General features: G+C 39.9%; 4 protein-coding genes across 4 annotated transcripts; 3 read left to right on the top strand and 1 right to left on the bottom strand.

The window, feature by feature from the left end:
- Positions 1–100: 100 nt before the first annotated feature.
- On the bottom strand, positions 101–11734 carry LOC108753368 (leucine-rich repeat serine/threonine-protein kinase 1). Its single transcript, XM_018494896.1, has 4 exons — positions 11428–11734; positions 9778–9868; positions 9613–9698; positions 101–9168 (listed from the first exon to the last, which is right to left on the bottom strand). Exon 4 carries the CDS (start codon positions 9161–9163, stop codon positions 1700–1702), a length of 7464 nt encoding a protein of 2487 aa, XP_018350398.1. The 5' UTR covers positions 9164–9168; positions 9613–9698; positions 9778–9868; positions 11428–11734; the 3' UTR covers positions 101–1699.
- LOC108753369 lies at positions 11447–12144 on the top strand. The gene is made up of 2 exons (XM_018494897.1): positions 11447–11812; positions 12104–12144. The coding sequence occupies exons 1-2, from the start codon at positions 11455–11457 to the stop codon at positions 12115–12117; spliced, it is 372 nt and encodes a 123-aa protein (XP_018350399.1). The 5' UTR covers positions 11447–11454; the 3' UTR covers positions 12118–12144.
- A 14-nt stretch (positions 12145–12158) lies between these two features.
- LOC108753367 (mediator of RNA polymerase II transcription subunit 6) lies at positions 12159–13402 on the top strand. The gene is made up of 5 exons (XM_018494894.1): positions 12159–12290; positions 12387–12546; positions 12636–12810; positions 12958–13204; positions 13291–13402. The coding sequence occupies exons 1-5, from the start codon at positions 12260–12262 to the stop codon at positions 13368–13370; spliced, it is 693 nt and encodes a 230-aa protein (XP_018350396.1). The 5' UTR covers positions 12159–12259; the 3' UTR covers positions 13371–13402.
- A 1195-nt stretch (positions 13403–14597) lies between these two features.
- On the top strand, positions 14598–18812 carry LOC108753339. Its single transcript, XM_018494833.1, has 3 exons — positions 14598–15065; positions 17022–17267; positions 18245–18812. Exons 1-3 carry the CDS (start codon positions 14715–14717, stop codon positions 18491–18493), a joined length of 846 nt encoding a protein of 281 aa, XP_018350335.1. The 5' UTR covers positions 14598–14714; the 3' UTR covers positions 18494–18812.
- The last annotated feature ends 196 nt before the right edge of the window (positions 18813–19008 follow it).

The following is a 19008-nucleotide window of genomic DNA, read 5'->3' as shown; positions in this document are numbered from 1 at the left end:
AATTTTTAGCAAATAGAAGAACTTATCGATAAGTGTAATTAAAGAGCATTATAATTAAAAATAATATAACAATTTTTTTATGACAATATTTTACGTTCTTTCTTTCACTGAGTATTTCATATCACATCGATTACGTTTGGGATACACTGATTATTCGTAATTAAATAAAATGAGTCGAGATCTATGCCCGTTTCCACCAATACAGATTAATCTTGATTCAACTTATTCTTCATCTTTTTCTTTAATTTTAAGAGTTAGAGCTGGCTATAACGTTAACTTGATCGATTAAGTATTAATTGTGATAATCAATTCCAATGAAATAATCGGCCTATTAAGTTAATCGAAATGATGAAAACTGGCTTTTAGAAAAAGATGAAAAGTTTGAGATTAATTGGTGGAAATACAGGCACTAATGATTTTATTGAGCAAAATACTTCTAATGTGTATGTGTATTCTTGTAGTATTGTAGTAGATTAATGTTAATATACATATATTTATACATCATGTCCCACAACCTTCGGTTCGATTAGAGTTAGGCTGCTTTGTTTTGAGGAGACACAAACGTCATTCTACCCTTTTCGGCATTCAATGAATAACAAAGATAAAACGATACTTGAGACTGTGTCTCCTAAAAAGAAAGCAGCTTTAATCTCTGTAAAAACTTAGTGCAGTGAAAGATATTATTTTGGACATGATGTAATTCAATCGCGAAAATAGTATGATTTAGAAATCGTATTTCTATATCGACTCAAGATTACGATGTTAATTTCAGCAGTAAAACTTATCGAAATCTTAATACTAACGAGATATTATAAAAAGTAATATTGATGATGCTCAAAATAGCTCTTTGTTATGTAATCAGCTTAGTTAATATCAATTAATATTTGAAAAACATTTTTCTTCTTTTATCCCGTGTCTTGCAATGATGAAAAACAGATTGCATTACCTTATCTCTTCCATTAGTTATATAAATATTTATATAGCGCGACTCTCGTAAAGTCCGATTATATACTTACGCAAGCAGAAACATACGTTAAAATACTATTAGATTATTTGCTTAAGATTTAGTTTTATACAAAATAAGAATGTTTATCTCTTATACTTGGTAATGCTGTGATTTGGACGAACGAAAGAATATCAGCTTACAGCCTGTGATGCAGGGTGTTCGTTAATAAGAGTACTCGTGAGAAAATTCGAATTCCGTGAGACTTGTAATGTCATTTCCTTTTTCGATCTTTATAAGTACGGTTTCTTTCTTGAGCACGCTTATTAGCGCAATCAATATCCTTTACGTACTAGATACTATAATATTGGACGTATAAGATTCACTGCTGAGCCCATATATTGCTCAATTGAACCTCGCACCACTTAAGCACTTCCGGTATTGTGTTGCCGAAGAAGAGAACCGTGTGATCCCATCACGAACTTTATCGCTCTTCGAATTTTCGCCATACCGAATTATAACCACTCGTATATTGGCACCGAATTTCCATATAATGAAAACTTTCTATCGGTACTCATTGAAAAATCGCTGGACCAGAGTAGATCTGTCTTTTCACTAAGCATCCTGTATTAAATGTAGCTTATTTATTATATCATTATTTTTGTATAAGATAAAGTCAGACGGATCGCGTGTAATGCTAAAAAACGATCGCCAAATGCACCTGAGGGGATGTGGACCTTACGATCTCCGAGGGAATCAAGCTGCCGACCAGTTTTCCGATCTCCAAAGCAGGGTGTACATACCGTGCCTGAGTTCCTCGTTCTCTAGACTCTTCAAAGAAAAGTCGGTATATCGCGCGATCAGGCTGCGATATCCCTGGCCGACGGTCGCCAGTACCGTCTTCCTCTTGTCGGTGGATTTGAGGGACACGATCTGGCAGACTTTGCCCTCGAACGGCCGGAACACAGTGACGGGACGAAGGGTACCGCACTCGGCAACGACGATGCAGCCCCAGGTAGTGCCGATGTATAACTGACCGCAGCTGGCTTCGAGTGCAGTCACCTGACACTTTTCCGTCGATAAATTTTCCTCGATAGCGATGGACTTGAGACTCTCGGAACACGGTACCAGTTTAGACATGTCGAGTTTATTGATGATCTGTCGGCTGTCTACGTCCCATTGATATACGACGCAGCCTGGATATGTGTATGAGAAAACGAAGCTCTCGGTCGTCACGCCGATCAGATACGTGGCGAACAGATTCTTCATCGCGGCGTCATTGGCGGAACAGTGAGACAGCTGCGTCGTGTCAGCCAGGTTGCCATCCTTTAGAGTGTAAATGGATATCCGGCCATAACTTTGGCCAGCCCAGAGCTCCAGCACACGTCTCTTGCGGCAAACCGCGGCAAGCGAGTAGGTCTTGATGTCAGCATTGTGGCGCGTCATTTCCGTGCCATTGCTGCCGCCAGTGATCTCAGTCTTCTTCATCTGCATGAACGTGTTGGATAGCAGAAAGATCCGGCCGCTGTGCAAAGCCACAGCAAATTGCTTCAACTGTTCCAGATGAATCAGCCCGACTACTTTAGACTCCCGACTGTGATCTGCCTCCAGACTGTAACTGGCCACACAACCAAAGTTACCGCATAAATAGACGTGTATCTGACCGGCATTGTCGCCAATCCAGATATAACCGTCCACGCCGCACATAGCGTACGGTATCACAGGTGTTTCAATGCGTACATGGCGCAGCCAGCCCTTTTGAGTACCTAACAGCATGTCTACTTCACCGTTATTGTGTCCGAACCAGATCTCATCGCTGTTTAGACTCTCTGTTGCATCATTTGATCCGCCACTACCGCAATGATTAGTCATGGTAACCGCAGTCACCTGCGTGCGTTCTGTCAACAAAGTGACATCTATCAGATGCGTGAACTCGGGCGCTGAGGCAATTGAGACAATCTGACTAGCAGTTGGTCGATCCTTTGGATTCTGTGCCCAGCATATCACCATCAAATCGAGCGCGTAGCACGGATGGAAAGTCTCACGGTACATGAGCGGTGGTCTACCGCCCTCCAAAATGCACTCCTTCACCGCCTCGTGGCCCTCAAACGGTTGGCGCAGTGTGATGAGCTCATAGATGAACATGCCGAACGAAAATGAATCCACCTTCTCCGTATATTCCTCCTCGCCATTGTATCTGATGATCTCAGGCGCCATGAAGCCTTCGGTGCCTCCAAAACCTTTCGCTCCTGTAGGCAGCGTCAGTCTCGAAATACCGTAATCAGCGACTTTGACGTGCGCCGGTTCCGGATTCTCTTGAAATGGTAACGGCATCTGCCACACCAATACGTTCTCTGATTTGAGATCGCGGTAAATGACATGTTGCTGATGCAGGTACTCCACAGCCTTAGCGACCTGAAGGATTATCGCCTGAAGTGTATAAGGATCCAACTTAGCACCGGAACGACGATAGTTCTTCAGAACGGCATCCAACGCGCCTTGAGGTGCCAGGTCCAATACGAGAGCCAGAGGACTGACGACTATACCTATCAGCGGCACGATATTAGCATGCCTGAGTGTTAACAAAATATTGAGCTCTTGACGCGCCATACAATACGCTTTGCAAGCGTACTGCAATGGGTCGCGGTCCCATTTACTTTGTGATGCTTTGTATGCGAGGATTGCCGACTGTGTAGAATTTGGACCCGGCGAGACTGGTTGCAACATTTTGATGGCTACGTCGGCGCGGACATGCGTACCGGGTAGTCGGCAGCTGCCACGAAAGACGAAACCAAAGGCGCCACGACCTAGTAACTTGCCTCGCTTCAAGTCCTCCGACTTAATCAGATGTTTGGCGCCCAAATCCATGAAGATGATGTCCGGCGCGACGTGCGACAACGGGATCTCCGAATGCTTCGGACAACTGATGGGCTTGTTGCTGTACGCTGCCAGTATGCATTCCTCCACCATCCAGGAGTATGCAAGAGTATTCTCGGGATTCAAGTTCTGTTGCTTTGATATATCCGGATGTCCCTCGAGTGACGGCATTCTGCTGGATGTCAGACTGTCATAACCGACGCCGCTATCGCCGTCGGACTTGTAGCTGTCCTGACTCTGCCTTTCGGTGCGATTCATGGCGCAGTACTTCTGGATGTCTTCGATCAGTCGGCCATCGCTGTCGCTTGACTCGCCATCGCCATTCTCGGTGTTGCCGAGTAAACAACGCGGACACGGTATCAATCTTGTTACTAGCAGTTTACCTTCCGATGTATGGACGAAACGTGTGCCTAGTGTCGGATACCAATCTTCCAGTAAGATATCGATGTGATCGACAATCAATGCCATCAATTGTGGCATACTTTCTGGCCGTGGCTCTACCACGATCGCTTGGTAGCCCATCGGTTCCTCGTCCACAGAATCGGACATGATGGGCTGCTTAATCACCAGGGTATCTACTGGAAACCAAATTTCTAGAATGGCGGAATTTTTCAGATCCACTGTGCACCAAATACCGTCTTGTTTTAACTTGAACTTAAATTGTCTGTAATCATACGGCGAGTTCTTCAGATTATAGCAGACTTCTTTTAGACGTAATAAGGTAATGCCCGAATATCGCAGTTCGATCCCCGTCTGCCAGAGCACCCATTCGGCCTGTAGATCTAGCAAACTAGCGAAAATATTGTCGTCGACGAAATCCTTGAATGGCGCCAGAAACGACATGACGATATCGACGATGGCGTCATCCGCGAGGATCCGAGTGATCAGTCGGGACCAAAAACCACTGGGAAAGTATGACATAAGTAATAGTCTAGTGACGGAACAATCGGGTTGCGATCTCGACGTGAGCACGCATTCAGCGTTATTTTTATTGTCACTGGTTAACGCACTCAAACACGCGAACATGGGCGACGTGATCTTCTTCACACGTACATGCCAACCGCGCGTCTTCACCGGCACCTTGATTATTTGATTATTGCGCAAAATATCTTCTTCAGTCGGTAGAAGAGATGGTATCAGTAGCGTGCGGCAATCCCATGTCAAAGCAACTTCGAACTTGTTAAGCAAGCTAACAATATAGCCTTGGGTATCAATCGATGATATCGTGGAGGACTTGAATACGTGTTGAATATCGTCCAGTTTCATTATACCTGATCTGGCGAACGGGTTGATCTCCCTTATGGTGACCACGTGAGCTAACATGTCGCAGAGCCATTGCGGATCTAAGAAATAGAGGTCTTTCAACGTTGCGTCATCGTAATGAAGGATTATCCCGTTCTCGTGCAGGAATAACGTCGCTTGATGTAACTCGGCAGGGTCTCTGAAGGATCTGTGCAACTTCTGAAGCTCGTTATTAACCGCTGCGTAATATTGATCGGCCTTTAGCACCGGATCCAAGCCGGACAATTTCCTGTCATGCGCCAGTTGGATCACTACGTCTTCCAACGCCAAATAACTCGCCGGGACCTTCTGTTCCAACAGCAGTTCCTTGCTGCCAGGCGATCTCAAACTGAAGACAACGTCATAAATAAGATTGCACAACATTTTAATATTATGACGCGTCTTGCAGCTCACTTCGATTGTTTCCATTACCTTGGGTAGACCGCACTTCTCGGCATCGACCACGTTGATAAATTTGTCGCGAATATATTGCTGCAGGCCTTCGCTGTGCTCATAAGAAACATCGTAATGTGTGCCAACAATGATAACCGGCGAATTAGGCGCTCTGCTCTGAATGTTCACTAACCACTGAAAGATCTCGGAAACGCCTTTGAAACCGTCCGTGATCCGCCACACGACTAGATATAGACTGCGCTTTGATAAGAAATACTGATGCGTCGCGTAATATTCGCGTTGACCGCCGAAGTCCCAGGTCCTGAAATAAACCGATCCATGGGACGATTGTCCGCGCACTTTTTTCTCGTAAATCCAATCACCAATGTCCACACCCACGGTCGAGATGGTCGTACCCTTGGCGGTCTTCGCGTTGATGTTCTTATTACCCATCCGTTTGGCCCAGTGCTCGGATGCCTTTTTCTTGTTCGGTACCTCGCCCTCCTGCCGTAATTGCTCCAGCAGACTCGTCTTGCCAATTCCCTGAATACCAACGATCATCAGTTTCATGCGCGCATACGCCTTTGCGTCCTCCAGGATAGACTTTAGGTAACCAATCACGTCCATCGTCTTGTACTTCTTCGACTCGATCATCGATTTGAGTGGTTCCTGTAACCGACATCCTTGCGTGTTAAGGTTCCACAGGCGACCCAGCAAACCCATCTGTGGTGGCAACTCAATGATCTCGTTGTTGCCGCTAATGTTCAGCACTGACAGATTGTTTAGCTCGTAGATGTTGTGCGGTATTTCGCGTAATTGATTATTGCTGATATCCAACATACTGACATTGGGAAAGAGCAAATACAGCTTCGATCCGGGATGTCCGATCTTTGGATCTCTGTCCGAGTCCCCGCGTTCTTCCTCTAAGCATGGCATCTCACCATCGTCGCATGATGTTAGCTGAATACGATTCAGTAGATTGTTCGCCAGGATCAGCGTGCGCAGGTTCTCCAATCGTAGATGTCGTCTATGTACACACACCGATTGCAACACAATATCACGCATCGATGTGGGCGTTTGTCGATTACCGGGCACAATACTAGGCGACTGTGCGTTGACAACCGGACAATAACAGGCTGTATTCGCCTGTTCCATGCTGTCAGAGCTGTCCACCTGCGGTAGACTGGGCCATCGCGTGATCTGATTGTTTGATAGGTCCAACTGTTTTAAGCTCGCCGGATATGAAGTGATGTGGCTCATCGAGCGTAGAGAATTGTACGCCATGTTTAATCGCACCAAGCTCACCGCCAAACATGGCAACGCCACGGGAATGCTGTTAAAAAGATTGTGCGCGAGATTCAATGACGCTAATACTGATTTGTTGCCGTTCTCCGTGTCATCGGTGATCCTCTCCGACACCTGGACCGAACTGGTCCATACGTGTGGTCTTTCCATTTCAATTACTTGCGCGTTCGCGATCTTTGTGAACGAGTCGAACTCCATGGACTCTATTCGCGGCACAGCAGCCAGTCCGCGAAAGTTGATGCCATTCTGTTGTGCCTCTTCACCTCGCTGTGGTTTCCTTAAGACGTTCTGCGACGCCTGACTGGGCAGATCACGCAGTAGATTGAACGAGGCGTTTAGTTCTTTCAGCTTGGGCGCACGCCATAAATTCTGTGGCAAACACTGCAGTTTGTTGTTGGACACGTCCATAATTTCAAGCGCCGGTAAGTTCATAATGAATTCTGGCAACTGCTCCAGTCGATTGTCTTGTAAATACATCTCCTCCAGAACCGGGCATAGCTTGTCCTTTGGATTCTTCGAGTCGGCCGTCAAAGTGTCAATCTTGTTCTGTGCCATGTTAAGATACCGCAGACTCTGTAAATAGAATATGGTAGACGGTACGGAGGTAATGGAGTTGAGAGAGATGTCAATTCGCGTAATGGCGTACAACACTAGATCATTATTCTTCGAACTCAGCTTCTTGTTGACATGCAATACTGCGTCGATCAACCACTGCAGCCGGATTTGCGAGAGATGACACTGCTGGTTGTGCCAATTGATCATTGTGGGCGTTTTCGGAAACAACGTAGAATAGGTAACATGGCCGAAAGACGACAGAGCAGAGAAATGTGAGCTCTGCGTGCATTCGGTCATCGCCTTCTTGTTGATCTTATACTCGGAATCCGGGTGAGCCTTGATCGACAGCAGTTTCGCAGTCAACGCCTCGTCACGATTCTGTGCAGCAATTTTCAACGCTTTGCACTCATTGTCGACGGCGCCATGTTTCAGCAGTAGATCCGTGATTTTCACATCGCGATTCTGACATGCGATCGTCAGTACGCTCGAATAACTACCGTCGGGATCATTCTGATCGTATGGAATTTTGACAGGTAATTCGAGATTAGCGCCTGCCTGAAGAAGAGCATTTACCACCTCGGTATGTTTCCCTCTGACGGCTACGTGCAATGCTGTTTCGCTACCATTGTTGCAATAAAGATCCAGATTCACCGGATATATCATTTTATCGTCCTTTTTGTCTGTGGGCGCTTTACTGCGGAAATTCAACGATGACATCAGCCTCTGAATACCACTGGAAATCTTGCGCTTCGACACCGGAAGTTGCTGCGCGCCATTCACGCCATCCTCTTCTTTGGTCGTCCTCGCTTTCACTCGGTAACCCAAAAGTAGCTCGACGCATTTGACGTTGCCCAGTATGCTAGCTATATATAGTGCATGCTGGCCAGTGACGTCTTGCGCGTTGATGTCGAACGGTAGCTCATATTCGAACTCACCGGATGGATCCCTGTACCGTTGATAGACGTGCTGCGGATACTCAAATTTGAGCAATATGTCGATCACCAAGTGATGGCCATTTATTGTCGCCGCGTGAATCGGCAGCCAGCGCTCTACCGTGAGCTGTTGCACCTGCTTGGGAAAATGTCGGAGTAACAGCTCAACGATCTCCAATTTGCCGTGATAACACGCTATGTAGAGTGGACAGTATTTGGTGACCGGATGAATCCTGCAGTCGGCACCGTGATCCAGCAGCAGCCGAACGATGTCCTTGTGACCGCTCTCGCAGGCGACGAAGAGCAGCGTGTTGGCGCCGTTCGGTGCCATGTTCACCACACATTCCAGATCGGTCGACAAACCCTGGATGATATTCCGAGCGGCCACAGTGTCACCCTGAATACAAGCTGCACGTAAGGAAGCGTGGGTCGCCTGTTTCGCAAGTTCATACTTCTCGGCCGCCACTTTCAGGAGGTGAATGCAGGAGTCGTGACTGCTCTTCTCGGCTATATCGATAGGCTTCAGACCGTCATCGTCTCGGATCATAAGATCCGCGTCAAAGTTCAATAGCGTCTCCACGTTGCCGGCGTGGCCATGTTCCGCGCAAACGTGAAGTGGTGTCCGATGATGACCGCGGGGGCCGCAGGTGACATTCGGATCAGCTCCAGCGGTCAGCAAGACATCTAGGCAACGGGAGTTCTCCGTGATCGCGGCCGCGTGCATCGGTGTCCTACCCCACGAATCCTTACTGTTGATGTATTGCGCGTGTTCGCCGCGCAGCAGATCCTCCAGCAACTCAGCGTTGTCCCAGAGCGCGGCCTGGTGCAGCAACCGACCTGGGAAGTCCTCGTCGATCGGCGTGTAGTCCTCCATCATGAGACCTACGAAAATACATCATTTTCGAATCATTTTAATAATGAAAAGCGTAGAAAGAGTTAAAAGACCCCAATACGAATAAAAATCATTTTCCTTCTTCTTCAAATATGAAATTATCCATTTTAAAAAGATATAATTTGCGATTTAGAAATATAAGCTCTTCCTTTAATTGTTCCTTCACATTTTTTTCTTTTTATTGTTAGCTTCTAATATTACTCGATATTTTAATAACTGACATTATCTTTTTATCACTATTACAGTTTGTATCGTTTATACAGCACGCTATCGTTAATGAAAGTGGGCATTTAAATGAAAATTTATATTCTACATAAATTAAATAATAAACATTCGAAGAAACAGTTGTTTACGGTTCTAAATTAGAATAGAGCCGATTTCTTCAATTAAGATCTACAGATTAGTGATGGTCATTAATGTAATTAGAAATGTACCTATAAATCCTGTTTATGTCCTCGTTACATAATTGCTACTGTCAATGCTATTTCTTTTGGTGTCATCATCCCCTCCAGAATGCATTCTGTAACGTGTTGAACGAATCGAAATAATAAATATTGATAATTTATAACTATATATTTTTTAAGCACGATATTTTTTACCTCGATAACACGCCAATCAATGTACCAACTGAACTGCGTTGCTCGAGAATTTAAATCCGGATTCACGTCGGCTCGTGAGGCTTCGTGAGAGCTGTAAGCAAGACGTCCATTTACTTGATTGAAATTACAACGACGAGCTCTTGCATGTTAGTGAAACATGTATGTATAATTCTTGCAAAAGGAACAAAGAGAAAGTCGCGATTATTGAAAAAAAATCAATAAATTTATGTTTCAATAAAGTTCAAATTGTTGCTCAATAATTGTCGCAGAAATTGTCAAAATTGATTTATTCTATAAAAAAAAATCCATTATTCAATTATGAAAGAAAATAAATGTTGCATGCAAGCGTGAAAATATATGTTTATCAGATCCAATTTACATTGATAGATCTAATAAATAACTGAACAAAAATATCCCATATCTTGTTTATTAAAAAATACAAAATAAAACGTTAACGCGAATTATTGAGACATTTTAAAAAATATACAAAAATATCTTTCTTATTAAAAAAAAAAAAATTGGACTTTAACGCCAACAGATCGTTTAATAAAATGCACAAAAATATCCTACTCTATTTATTAAAATAAAATGAAATAAAATCTTACACGAGTTATAAATAGTTTAAAAACTAAACAAAAATATCTCACCTATTTTATAAAAAAAATTAAATATAGAACTTTAACAGTTACAGGTAATTTAAAAAAATGAACAATATCCTATCTCTTTTATTTAAAAAATGAAATAAAACTTCTACATGAGTTATACGCCGTTTAAAAAAAAAATGAATAAAGATATTGTACCCTTTTTACTTAAAAAAAAATCGTTTAAAAAAATAAACAAAAATATTCTATCCTTTTAACAAAAAATTAAATAAAATTTCGTCGAAGTTATGAGTTATTAAAAAAAATAAATATATTCTATCCTTTTTACTTAAAATAAAATAAAATTTTAACAAAAGTTAATATGTCGTTTAAAAAAATAAATAAAAATATCCTATCCTTTTTATATATAAAAAATAGAACTTTAACGCACATTTTATTTAAAAAAAAAAAGAAATAGAATTCTTTCGTAAGTTATAGGTGTTTAAAAGAAACGATTTAAAAAAAAGAATAATAAATCCGTTTCATCATTCACTACGAATTGCACGCGATTCATTCGCGCGAGCGCCTGCACATCGCAGAGGGGGAGGAAGAGCTGCGCGACAATTTTCTAACCTTCATGTTTAATTGTACGTGAATCCAGGGGGAAGGAAGAAGGAGGGGAGAGGTTTATGAAAGCGAGAACGTCGCGATTAAGCGGCGAATGTGAAACCCGAGACCAATAGATCGACTAAATTTCCAGCGTTCTCATGCGTTACAAAAATCAGAGTAGCGAAATTCCCGTGATTTTTTTTACGACTTCATAAAAGTCGTATAGCGTATCTTTTACTTGCAAAAATTAAAAAAAATAGTTCTCGAGGATAAGGTAAATTGCAGCTAGTCACCGTGATATCGAAAAAAAGTTCACGAATCAGCTGACGAACGCTGACTTGTCAAACGCGGCGTCGATTAATTAACGTTTGATTTTTTTTTTAGGGAATCTTTCGATGATCTTTCTGATGTTCCTGGAAGTTCGGACAGACACGAAACTGCAATTTTCTTTATCGTTTACCTCTGCCATTTAGCGCGCGAGCCGGTGATGCATCTCAATGGAATCAGTCGCGAAGTGTCGTTCGTTGTGGGTCGACGGTGCGGCGATCCTCGCGCGCGTTTTTCTCGGAAACCAGGCGATCGCGGTCACATTGTGAATCACACGGAGTTCGCAGGTCCAGACACTCGTAACAAGACATTCCTTTCGCACGCGACGCTATTGACAGACTCGGAAATCGCCGCAATCAGAACGGCAAGCGAAACAAGACTGAAATTTGACGGAATCATTGTCGCGCAACGGCGCGCACCGAAATACCGGAGCATGAGGATGACAGTAGACATGCTCACATGTTTCAGACAGTTCAAGGTGGAATTTGTCAAGTGGCGCCTCCATGGGGATAAAACATGTATCACGTAATCGCATATCCACGAATATTTCCGACGGTTGTTATATCGTACAATATATATGATTTTTCTATTTTAAAAAATTCCTAAATTGCTAAAACATTTTTTAATCTTAACCAAAAGTGGCCTTACAGATGATTTCAAGATTTTAGAAAGACGTCTGAAGTTTACTTTTTTATAAGATATTTTTTGGAGTTTGTACGATGATTTTTTTTCCAAATTTTTTAATTATTAAAAATTATGAAAGTAATTTTATCTACAACAGATACTAAAGAAAATTGTATTATCGATAGTGCTTATAGATTGAAAGTGTCAACAAGCGTCAATAGGTGCGCGAGAATCGACGTAAATAAAAGAAATGCCAAAAGAACGATACATGCGACCGGAGTAAGATTAACACAATAAATAGTGTCATTAATTGCGATTTTTACACAATTCTGTTGAGTGTGATGATGATGCCCGGAAAAACTCCGGTACAAGGTGAAGATCTATGAATTTTTATTGTGTTTGTGTAATCAATCATTATTCAAGTTTTTAATAACACTTGGGGTAATTCTTTTTATTCTCTCCTTATAGAGAATCCTTTGGGCCTGTCTTGGCATGACAGCGCCTGGATTCCTGTTCTTAATCCAAGCAACATCATGGATTATTTCTCAGAAAGAAGCAATCCATTTTACGACAGGACTTGCAACAATGAGATAGTCAAGATGCAGCGTTTGAGCCCTGATCAACTGAAGTAAGTCTCAATCAATCCCAACATTAAATATTTATATAAGCATAAATTTATCATTATAAGCATATTCATGAATGCTCGCTATTCCCTAGCAATATGACTGGCTTGGAGTATATTCTTTTGCACGTGCAAGAGCCAATCCTGTATGTAATTAGGAAACAACTCAGACATTCGCCAACTCAAGCTTCAGCGGTTGCCGATTACTATATTATAGCTGGTGTTGTATACCAAGCTCCAGATTTAGGATCTGTCGTGAGTTCTAGATTGGTGAGCAAGAAAAAATATACATTCAAATTTTTATTGAGATTTGACTATTATCAGATTATTCATTATTATTTTCTGTATCCTCTTTAATATATTATGCATTTTATATATTGCATTTTTAGTTATATTTAAAAGATATACCTTCTGTAGCTGTCCACAGTTCACCACCTACAATCTGCCTTTGATGAGGCAAGCAGCTGTTCTCGATATCACCCCAGTAAAGGCTATTCTTGGGATTTCAAAAATGGTAAGGCTTTGGCTGCGAAGAAGGAAACGCCAGTACGTGAGGAACCTAGCTCGTTATTTCAACGCCAGAGAGTGGATATGTTACTTGCAGAGCTTACTCGTAAATTTCCTTTACCAGTACCAAAGCCAGTCCATCAAGCAACAGAACCTTGTACATATAACTTATATGCTATTTTATTTTTTATTTCTCGATTCTAACATTATTTGGATGTTATTTATAATTTTTTTTTATTTCAGCCGTAGAAATTAAGCAAGAAGTGAAGACTGAGAAAAAAGATATGAAACCACCACCAGAGAAGAAACCTAGACTTAATTAATAATAATAATAATAATAGACCTAAAATATATTTATGTATGTAATTTTTCTAACTTATAAATAGTAGGGAAATAAAATAATAGAGAAAATATGACATTCATTAAAAAATTAAACAAGCAAATTAATTAAAAAAGAGTGATAAAAATCAAATATTTCATCAGTATAAAGTTTTCAAATCTTGTCTATCATACAAGATATTATTAATTTAAAAAATAGAAACGGTCACTAATGACCGCTTAATATTTCTAGTATTAAAGGAATATATTTTCAGTAACATATTTATGTGTATTTTTAAAGTTTACAACGCTGTATATATTATATAATATGTGTGTAAGTTATAATAATTATTTTTAAGAAAAAGTAATTGTAAATTTGTAAGTTCAAATTGTGATTTTCTTAATAAAAATTGTTAATTCTACATTGTATAAAAGTATTTAAGTATCTCTCTTCATTTATAATATTTAATTTGGCTTTTTATAGTATGAAAAATAAATAAAATGTTCCTGACGATTACTCACTCTGGTATGATTCGTGTGCAGCAATTGAATAAGTGCGAATTAAATCAAAACTTTAATAACTAGACTTTAAATTGAATTCGACCCAATTTCAGACATGTTTTTTTTATTAATCACATGGTCTATTATTTATCTTTTAATTTTGCCGATGACGAATATGGAAACGTCGGTTATCGAAGAATATATTTTTTTACAGTACATTGCTTACATTTTTTGCTGCCAAATGTATTTTTACGCCAAACAAGTGCTTAATTTTTTTAGATAGCGAAATGCAAATAAAGCAATATTGCAACTTTTTATAGAGAAGTAGATTGGAATAAAGGTAAAAAAATACATTGATGTAAATGTTTGATTGTAAATGGATTACAATAGTCAATACATCGAGTATATACAAGAGTACAAACATATACAGTTTACAGGAGATATTTAGAAGCGACGCATAACCGCTGCAACTGCTATTATGCGTACAACTGCAACTGCTATAGATAGATTTGTCTCCTGCACCTGCTAAAGATTCATTAGCCATAATTTCGTTGAATTCACTATCACTTTGAAACTACATCGCTATATAACTTTAGATACGTTCGCTTTGAACGCTCACGCGCTGTAAGCTTAATTCTATCTTATTTCCTTACATAATGAGATGAAGATAGAATGAAGCTTACAGCGTGAAAGCGTTCGAAGCGAACGTAGCCTTTGTGTCGTGTATTTCTGCGATGCTTAGTTATTAGTTGGACAATGCTCAACTTTGAATGTGATTTTGTTGCATATGATCATTTTGGCGAGAATCAATGGAATGAGGATAAAACGACAATTTTCCTTTACGCTACATGAAATTGCACATGAAATTGCAAATGTCGATCAAAAACCGTCGATCGCGCCATTCAATTTACACGCCAACTTGCTCGCATCTTCAGTTGTGTCCGCGCCGGGTTTATTCTGAGAAAAATGATCCTTTTAGATCACAAGAATCGTCCAGTGCGCCGCAACGGATCATTTGCGATATGCCAATGAAAATGATATGTGACGCTCGTACATGCGACGGTTACCGATGTCTAGAGCGGGACGACGAGCAGGACGATCGGACGGCGAACGCAGAGTTCCTGGCGAACTGTCAACACGCGAAATGCAAGGTGGTTCGTCTGGTCCGTCAGCAAATAAGTAAACTGCAGAATATGCAGGTACGGGTCCCCGCATTTCCCGTAATTGGACCGATCGATCCTCCCGACACCTTCCCCACGTCGCTAAAATCGCCCTCCGGATCGTTTGGAGAACTCTCGCTCTCTCCGTTTTAAGATACATTCCCGGCACACACGTTTACGGACGCGCGATGTTGACTTTGCTCCTGCACGCGATAATTCGGAGCGTTTGTGCAATTTGCGACGCGACATTCGGAAAAGTGGAAGCGCATCGAAGGAAATTAAACGTATATTTGCCGAGACATTAAATATAGAGAAAATTAAATATACCACATGTCTAAAGATATCATTCTCGATGACAAAAAAGAATTTTTTATCTAAAAACGAAAAGGAGGAAGAGACAGGAAAAGAACATACGTTTTAAATTATTCAAATTTGCGCACGGCAAAAGTTGTATAAGAACTCTTTATTAATTTCTTATCAGCTATCATTTCCCCGCGAGAGGTAGACGGATTAAAAGAAATTGAGACGGAAATTGAGACGGACAGATTAATCTCGCAAATTGTTCGGTTCCATTCTTTTTCTTCTTGTTTTTGAGAGACCCGCCATCCTTTTTTGCTCTTTTTCTACTGACGATTGTATCGGAGTTTTAATTTACTGCACAAATTTACTTCACATTTCCGTTTCATCTAGAAACATTAATTTCACTAACAAGGGAACCATCGGAGCTGTTCCGATTTTGATAAGCTTTGGATTTGTAAGGCATAAAATCAAAAAATATTAGACCTATATTTTTTTTATGTGCGCATCTAAAGGTTTCGAGCGTGAAACAACCTCTCGAGAATGGATTTTTTTCATTTTCAGCGAATATCTTTAAAACATGAGGTATATGAAAGAATATTTTATACAAAAGTTTTTATGATATTTTATATTCTTTATAACAGTGTATTCATATTTTTCGAAAATGTTAAGTTTTTTTCATTTATCGTCATCCACAGGGAAGTATTTCGATCATTGAAAGTAAGCGTAAACGTAAAAAGAAAAGATGGATTTAATATTACTGTCTGACAAATTTTAAATTTTTTCTAGCTCACGGGACCAAGTGATTCTTATACAGATTTTTTGTCACTGAAAATGAATCCGTAAATGAAATTGCTGTATGAGGTTACGTGTTTGGGAAAAATGAACTTAATATGCTGAAAATGACATGTTTGAGCTAAAATATCTCAAAAATGTGACATGATGGGACAATTCCATTTATGTTCCTCTTTCCAATATAAATTAACTTTAATCTCATCTCAGTTTAATTTACTTTATATCTTTTTCTAGTTCCAAGAATTAGAAAAAGATAAAGAGTAAATTAAATTGAGATTACAGTTAATCTATAATACAATGGTAGAAATGGACATTAATCTTGAAATACAATAAGTGTAGTAAACTTTAAACTTTAAGAAATTAACCAATCATAGTCGAGTATTTTTCTCACGTTCGATTGAGCCTAATCAATTTCTTAAGAGTAAAAATTTACTACATTTATTGTGTTTCGGGATTTACGAATTTATTTTCAGCGACAAAATATCTGTAAAAATCACTTTGTTTAATATGCGGTCTAAAATTCATATTGTACAGTTTTAATGTCTTACGCAACATATCCAAAGATCAAAATTGACAAGAGACAATTCCCTAAAGATCTCGTTCGCATCTATACGGGAAGCTAAAAAAAAAATATCTTCTAAGAATAAGAGCAGTTAGTAGTAATTTTGGATATTGAGAAAAAAATTTATTAAATTTTAATTGAAATTTCTTGAAATAGTTCTGCGGAATATTTACTTACAGCAAGTAAATTTTAGATAAATGAAAAAAATGATATCAAATTAATGTTTCTTATATCTAATACGTGTTTACATTTAGTAAATATTTCGCTATGACGGATTCAAAGAAATATTAAAATTTGGTAAATTTTTTTCTCAGTGTACAGGGAAAATCTTTTTGTCATAGTACGAGCGTTTACTGGCTGCGAGCGACGAAGCGTGCGAGAAGGTGCATAATGAAATGTCCACTGAAATGCATGAAGCGCTTAACAATAAAGTCCACGAAGTGAGCGGTGAAGTACACGAGCCGTACGATGATCTGCACGAGAGCAAAGTAGAGCAGGCGTTCTCCTGCGAATCGCACAACAGTGTGTACGAGGCGCAGAAAGCTGCTGCAGTTGCAAAACGAATTGTCGAAGGGACCAATCGCGCAGTAAGGGTTGAAAAAAAAGCAGCTATCTTTGATCATTCAGTTTCTCGATTAATCGGTTATCAATAAAGTAAAGTTAGTCAGAATTATTAATAAAATACAATAAAAAATATATATCTTTTCACTCTCTATACATCGACCGAACACGAAAAAAATAATTTTGCTAAAATAACTAAAAAATTTAACTAGATGCAATTAAAGTTCAATTTTAATTAATACGTCATGCTGTACGGACGGAATACAGACATTGTTGCGATCAATATATTTTAACGTTTGTAATATATTTTTTTTTTGTTAATTAATACGATTCCGAGATTCTTGTTGCCGCTCTTTTCCATTGAGATAAATCTCAATTCAACATCACTTTAGTTTTGTCAATCTGTGAGTGATTTGCTCTCAGTGAATGGGCGACTTCGTCTATTTTAATATTGCTGAGGAGGACTCAGCAAAGAGAGTTGAAACGTTCAAATGTAATAAAGGAGACATTATACAATCGTCTGAATAATTGTCTTCAATCTTAATAAATTTCGCGCTCACATATTTGCGCTGATTCTCATTAGCCTGCTTTAAACGATTTGTTTATTGTATTTTAACTAAATATTATGCAAAAGATCTGGAAATAATTTTGATGGACCATCAAAATATTTATGTAGAAAACTTAAGCATGATGAGCAATGTAGTAACAAGTTTTGATGCTCCACCTAGAACGTCCTGCATATTAATTACTCTGACAGTCCAACAAAATTATTTTCAGATCTTTGTCAAGCCCAATTTTTAGACTTCAGCAAAAATCATTTCTCTCTGTGAAGAGATGCGAGTCGAACGTGCGATTGTGATTTACTTAAAAGCTTTCCGTTGTAATCGAGTTGTTTGTCTCCAAAGGATAACCCGATACAAGAGTTATTATTTTCATCTTTCGGATGAAATTAATAGCTCGGCTTATGTTTCCTGGATATTCTCTGATAACCGCGCATGTCTAGAACGCAGCGACCGCATCCTTGCGTCGCACGGCGTCTCCTGGGAGAACGGTGAACCGCAAGTGGATGCTGCGGATCCTGGATCGCGTTCGTCATCGAGCGCATCTGATACTGGCGGCCGCTGCGGTCGGCGTGATAGTCTGGACCGCTCTGGTGTACGGTGTCTTCCTGGGCGCGACGGCCTGCGGAAGCGGACGCACCTGTTTCCGGTCGTCTCTTAAATATACGCACGCTAAACGCACATTGTTTTAGCTCGTGCCATCCATCAACACCTCGTAAACGACACCTCGTAAACGGTGATTAAAGTTAACCAAGATTCAATCTATTTCACTTCAGCGTCTGCGAGAGGAGATGGTTGATTGCCAGCTAGCTTTAATGAAGAATCTATTTTTCTAAGAATCGATTTGTAGACGCGTTCTTTTTCTTTTGCGAAATTGCGTGGAGAGTGTTTACCTCATTCTCGTACATCTATCCGTCGAAGTATTTTTAGCGAATTCATATTTTTGTCATTTTTATAAGAGATAAAGTAAAATGCTGTTATAAATGTACTTTATACGTACTTACACACACACACACGTATATATATATATATATAATGCTTTATTTATGTAAAATTCTGAATATAGAAATATATGTCTTTTTTAAATAAACATCATTTTAAATTAGAAATAATATTTTTAATTATATCCTCACGATCCTTTCTTTTCTTAGAGAAAAGATTATAAATTAGCTGAACTCTCTCTCTCTCTATAATATTATATGTTATT

Source organism: Trachymyrmex septentrionalis, unplaced genomic scaffold, assembly GCF_001594115.1.
Source record: "Trachymyrmex septentrionalis isolate Tsep2-gDNA-1 unplaced genomic scaffold, Tsep1.0 scaffold69, whole genome shotgun sequence".
In the NCBI taxonomy this organism is placed as follows: Eukaryota; Metazoa; Arthropoda; class Insecta; order Hymenoptera; family Formicidae; genus Trachymyrmex; species Trachymyrmex septentrionalis.
Note: the sequence above shows the minus strand (reverse complement) of the source record. Positions and strands in the feature narration are given on the sequence as shown.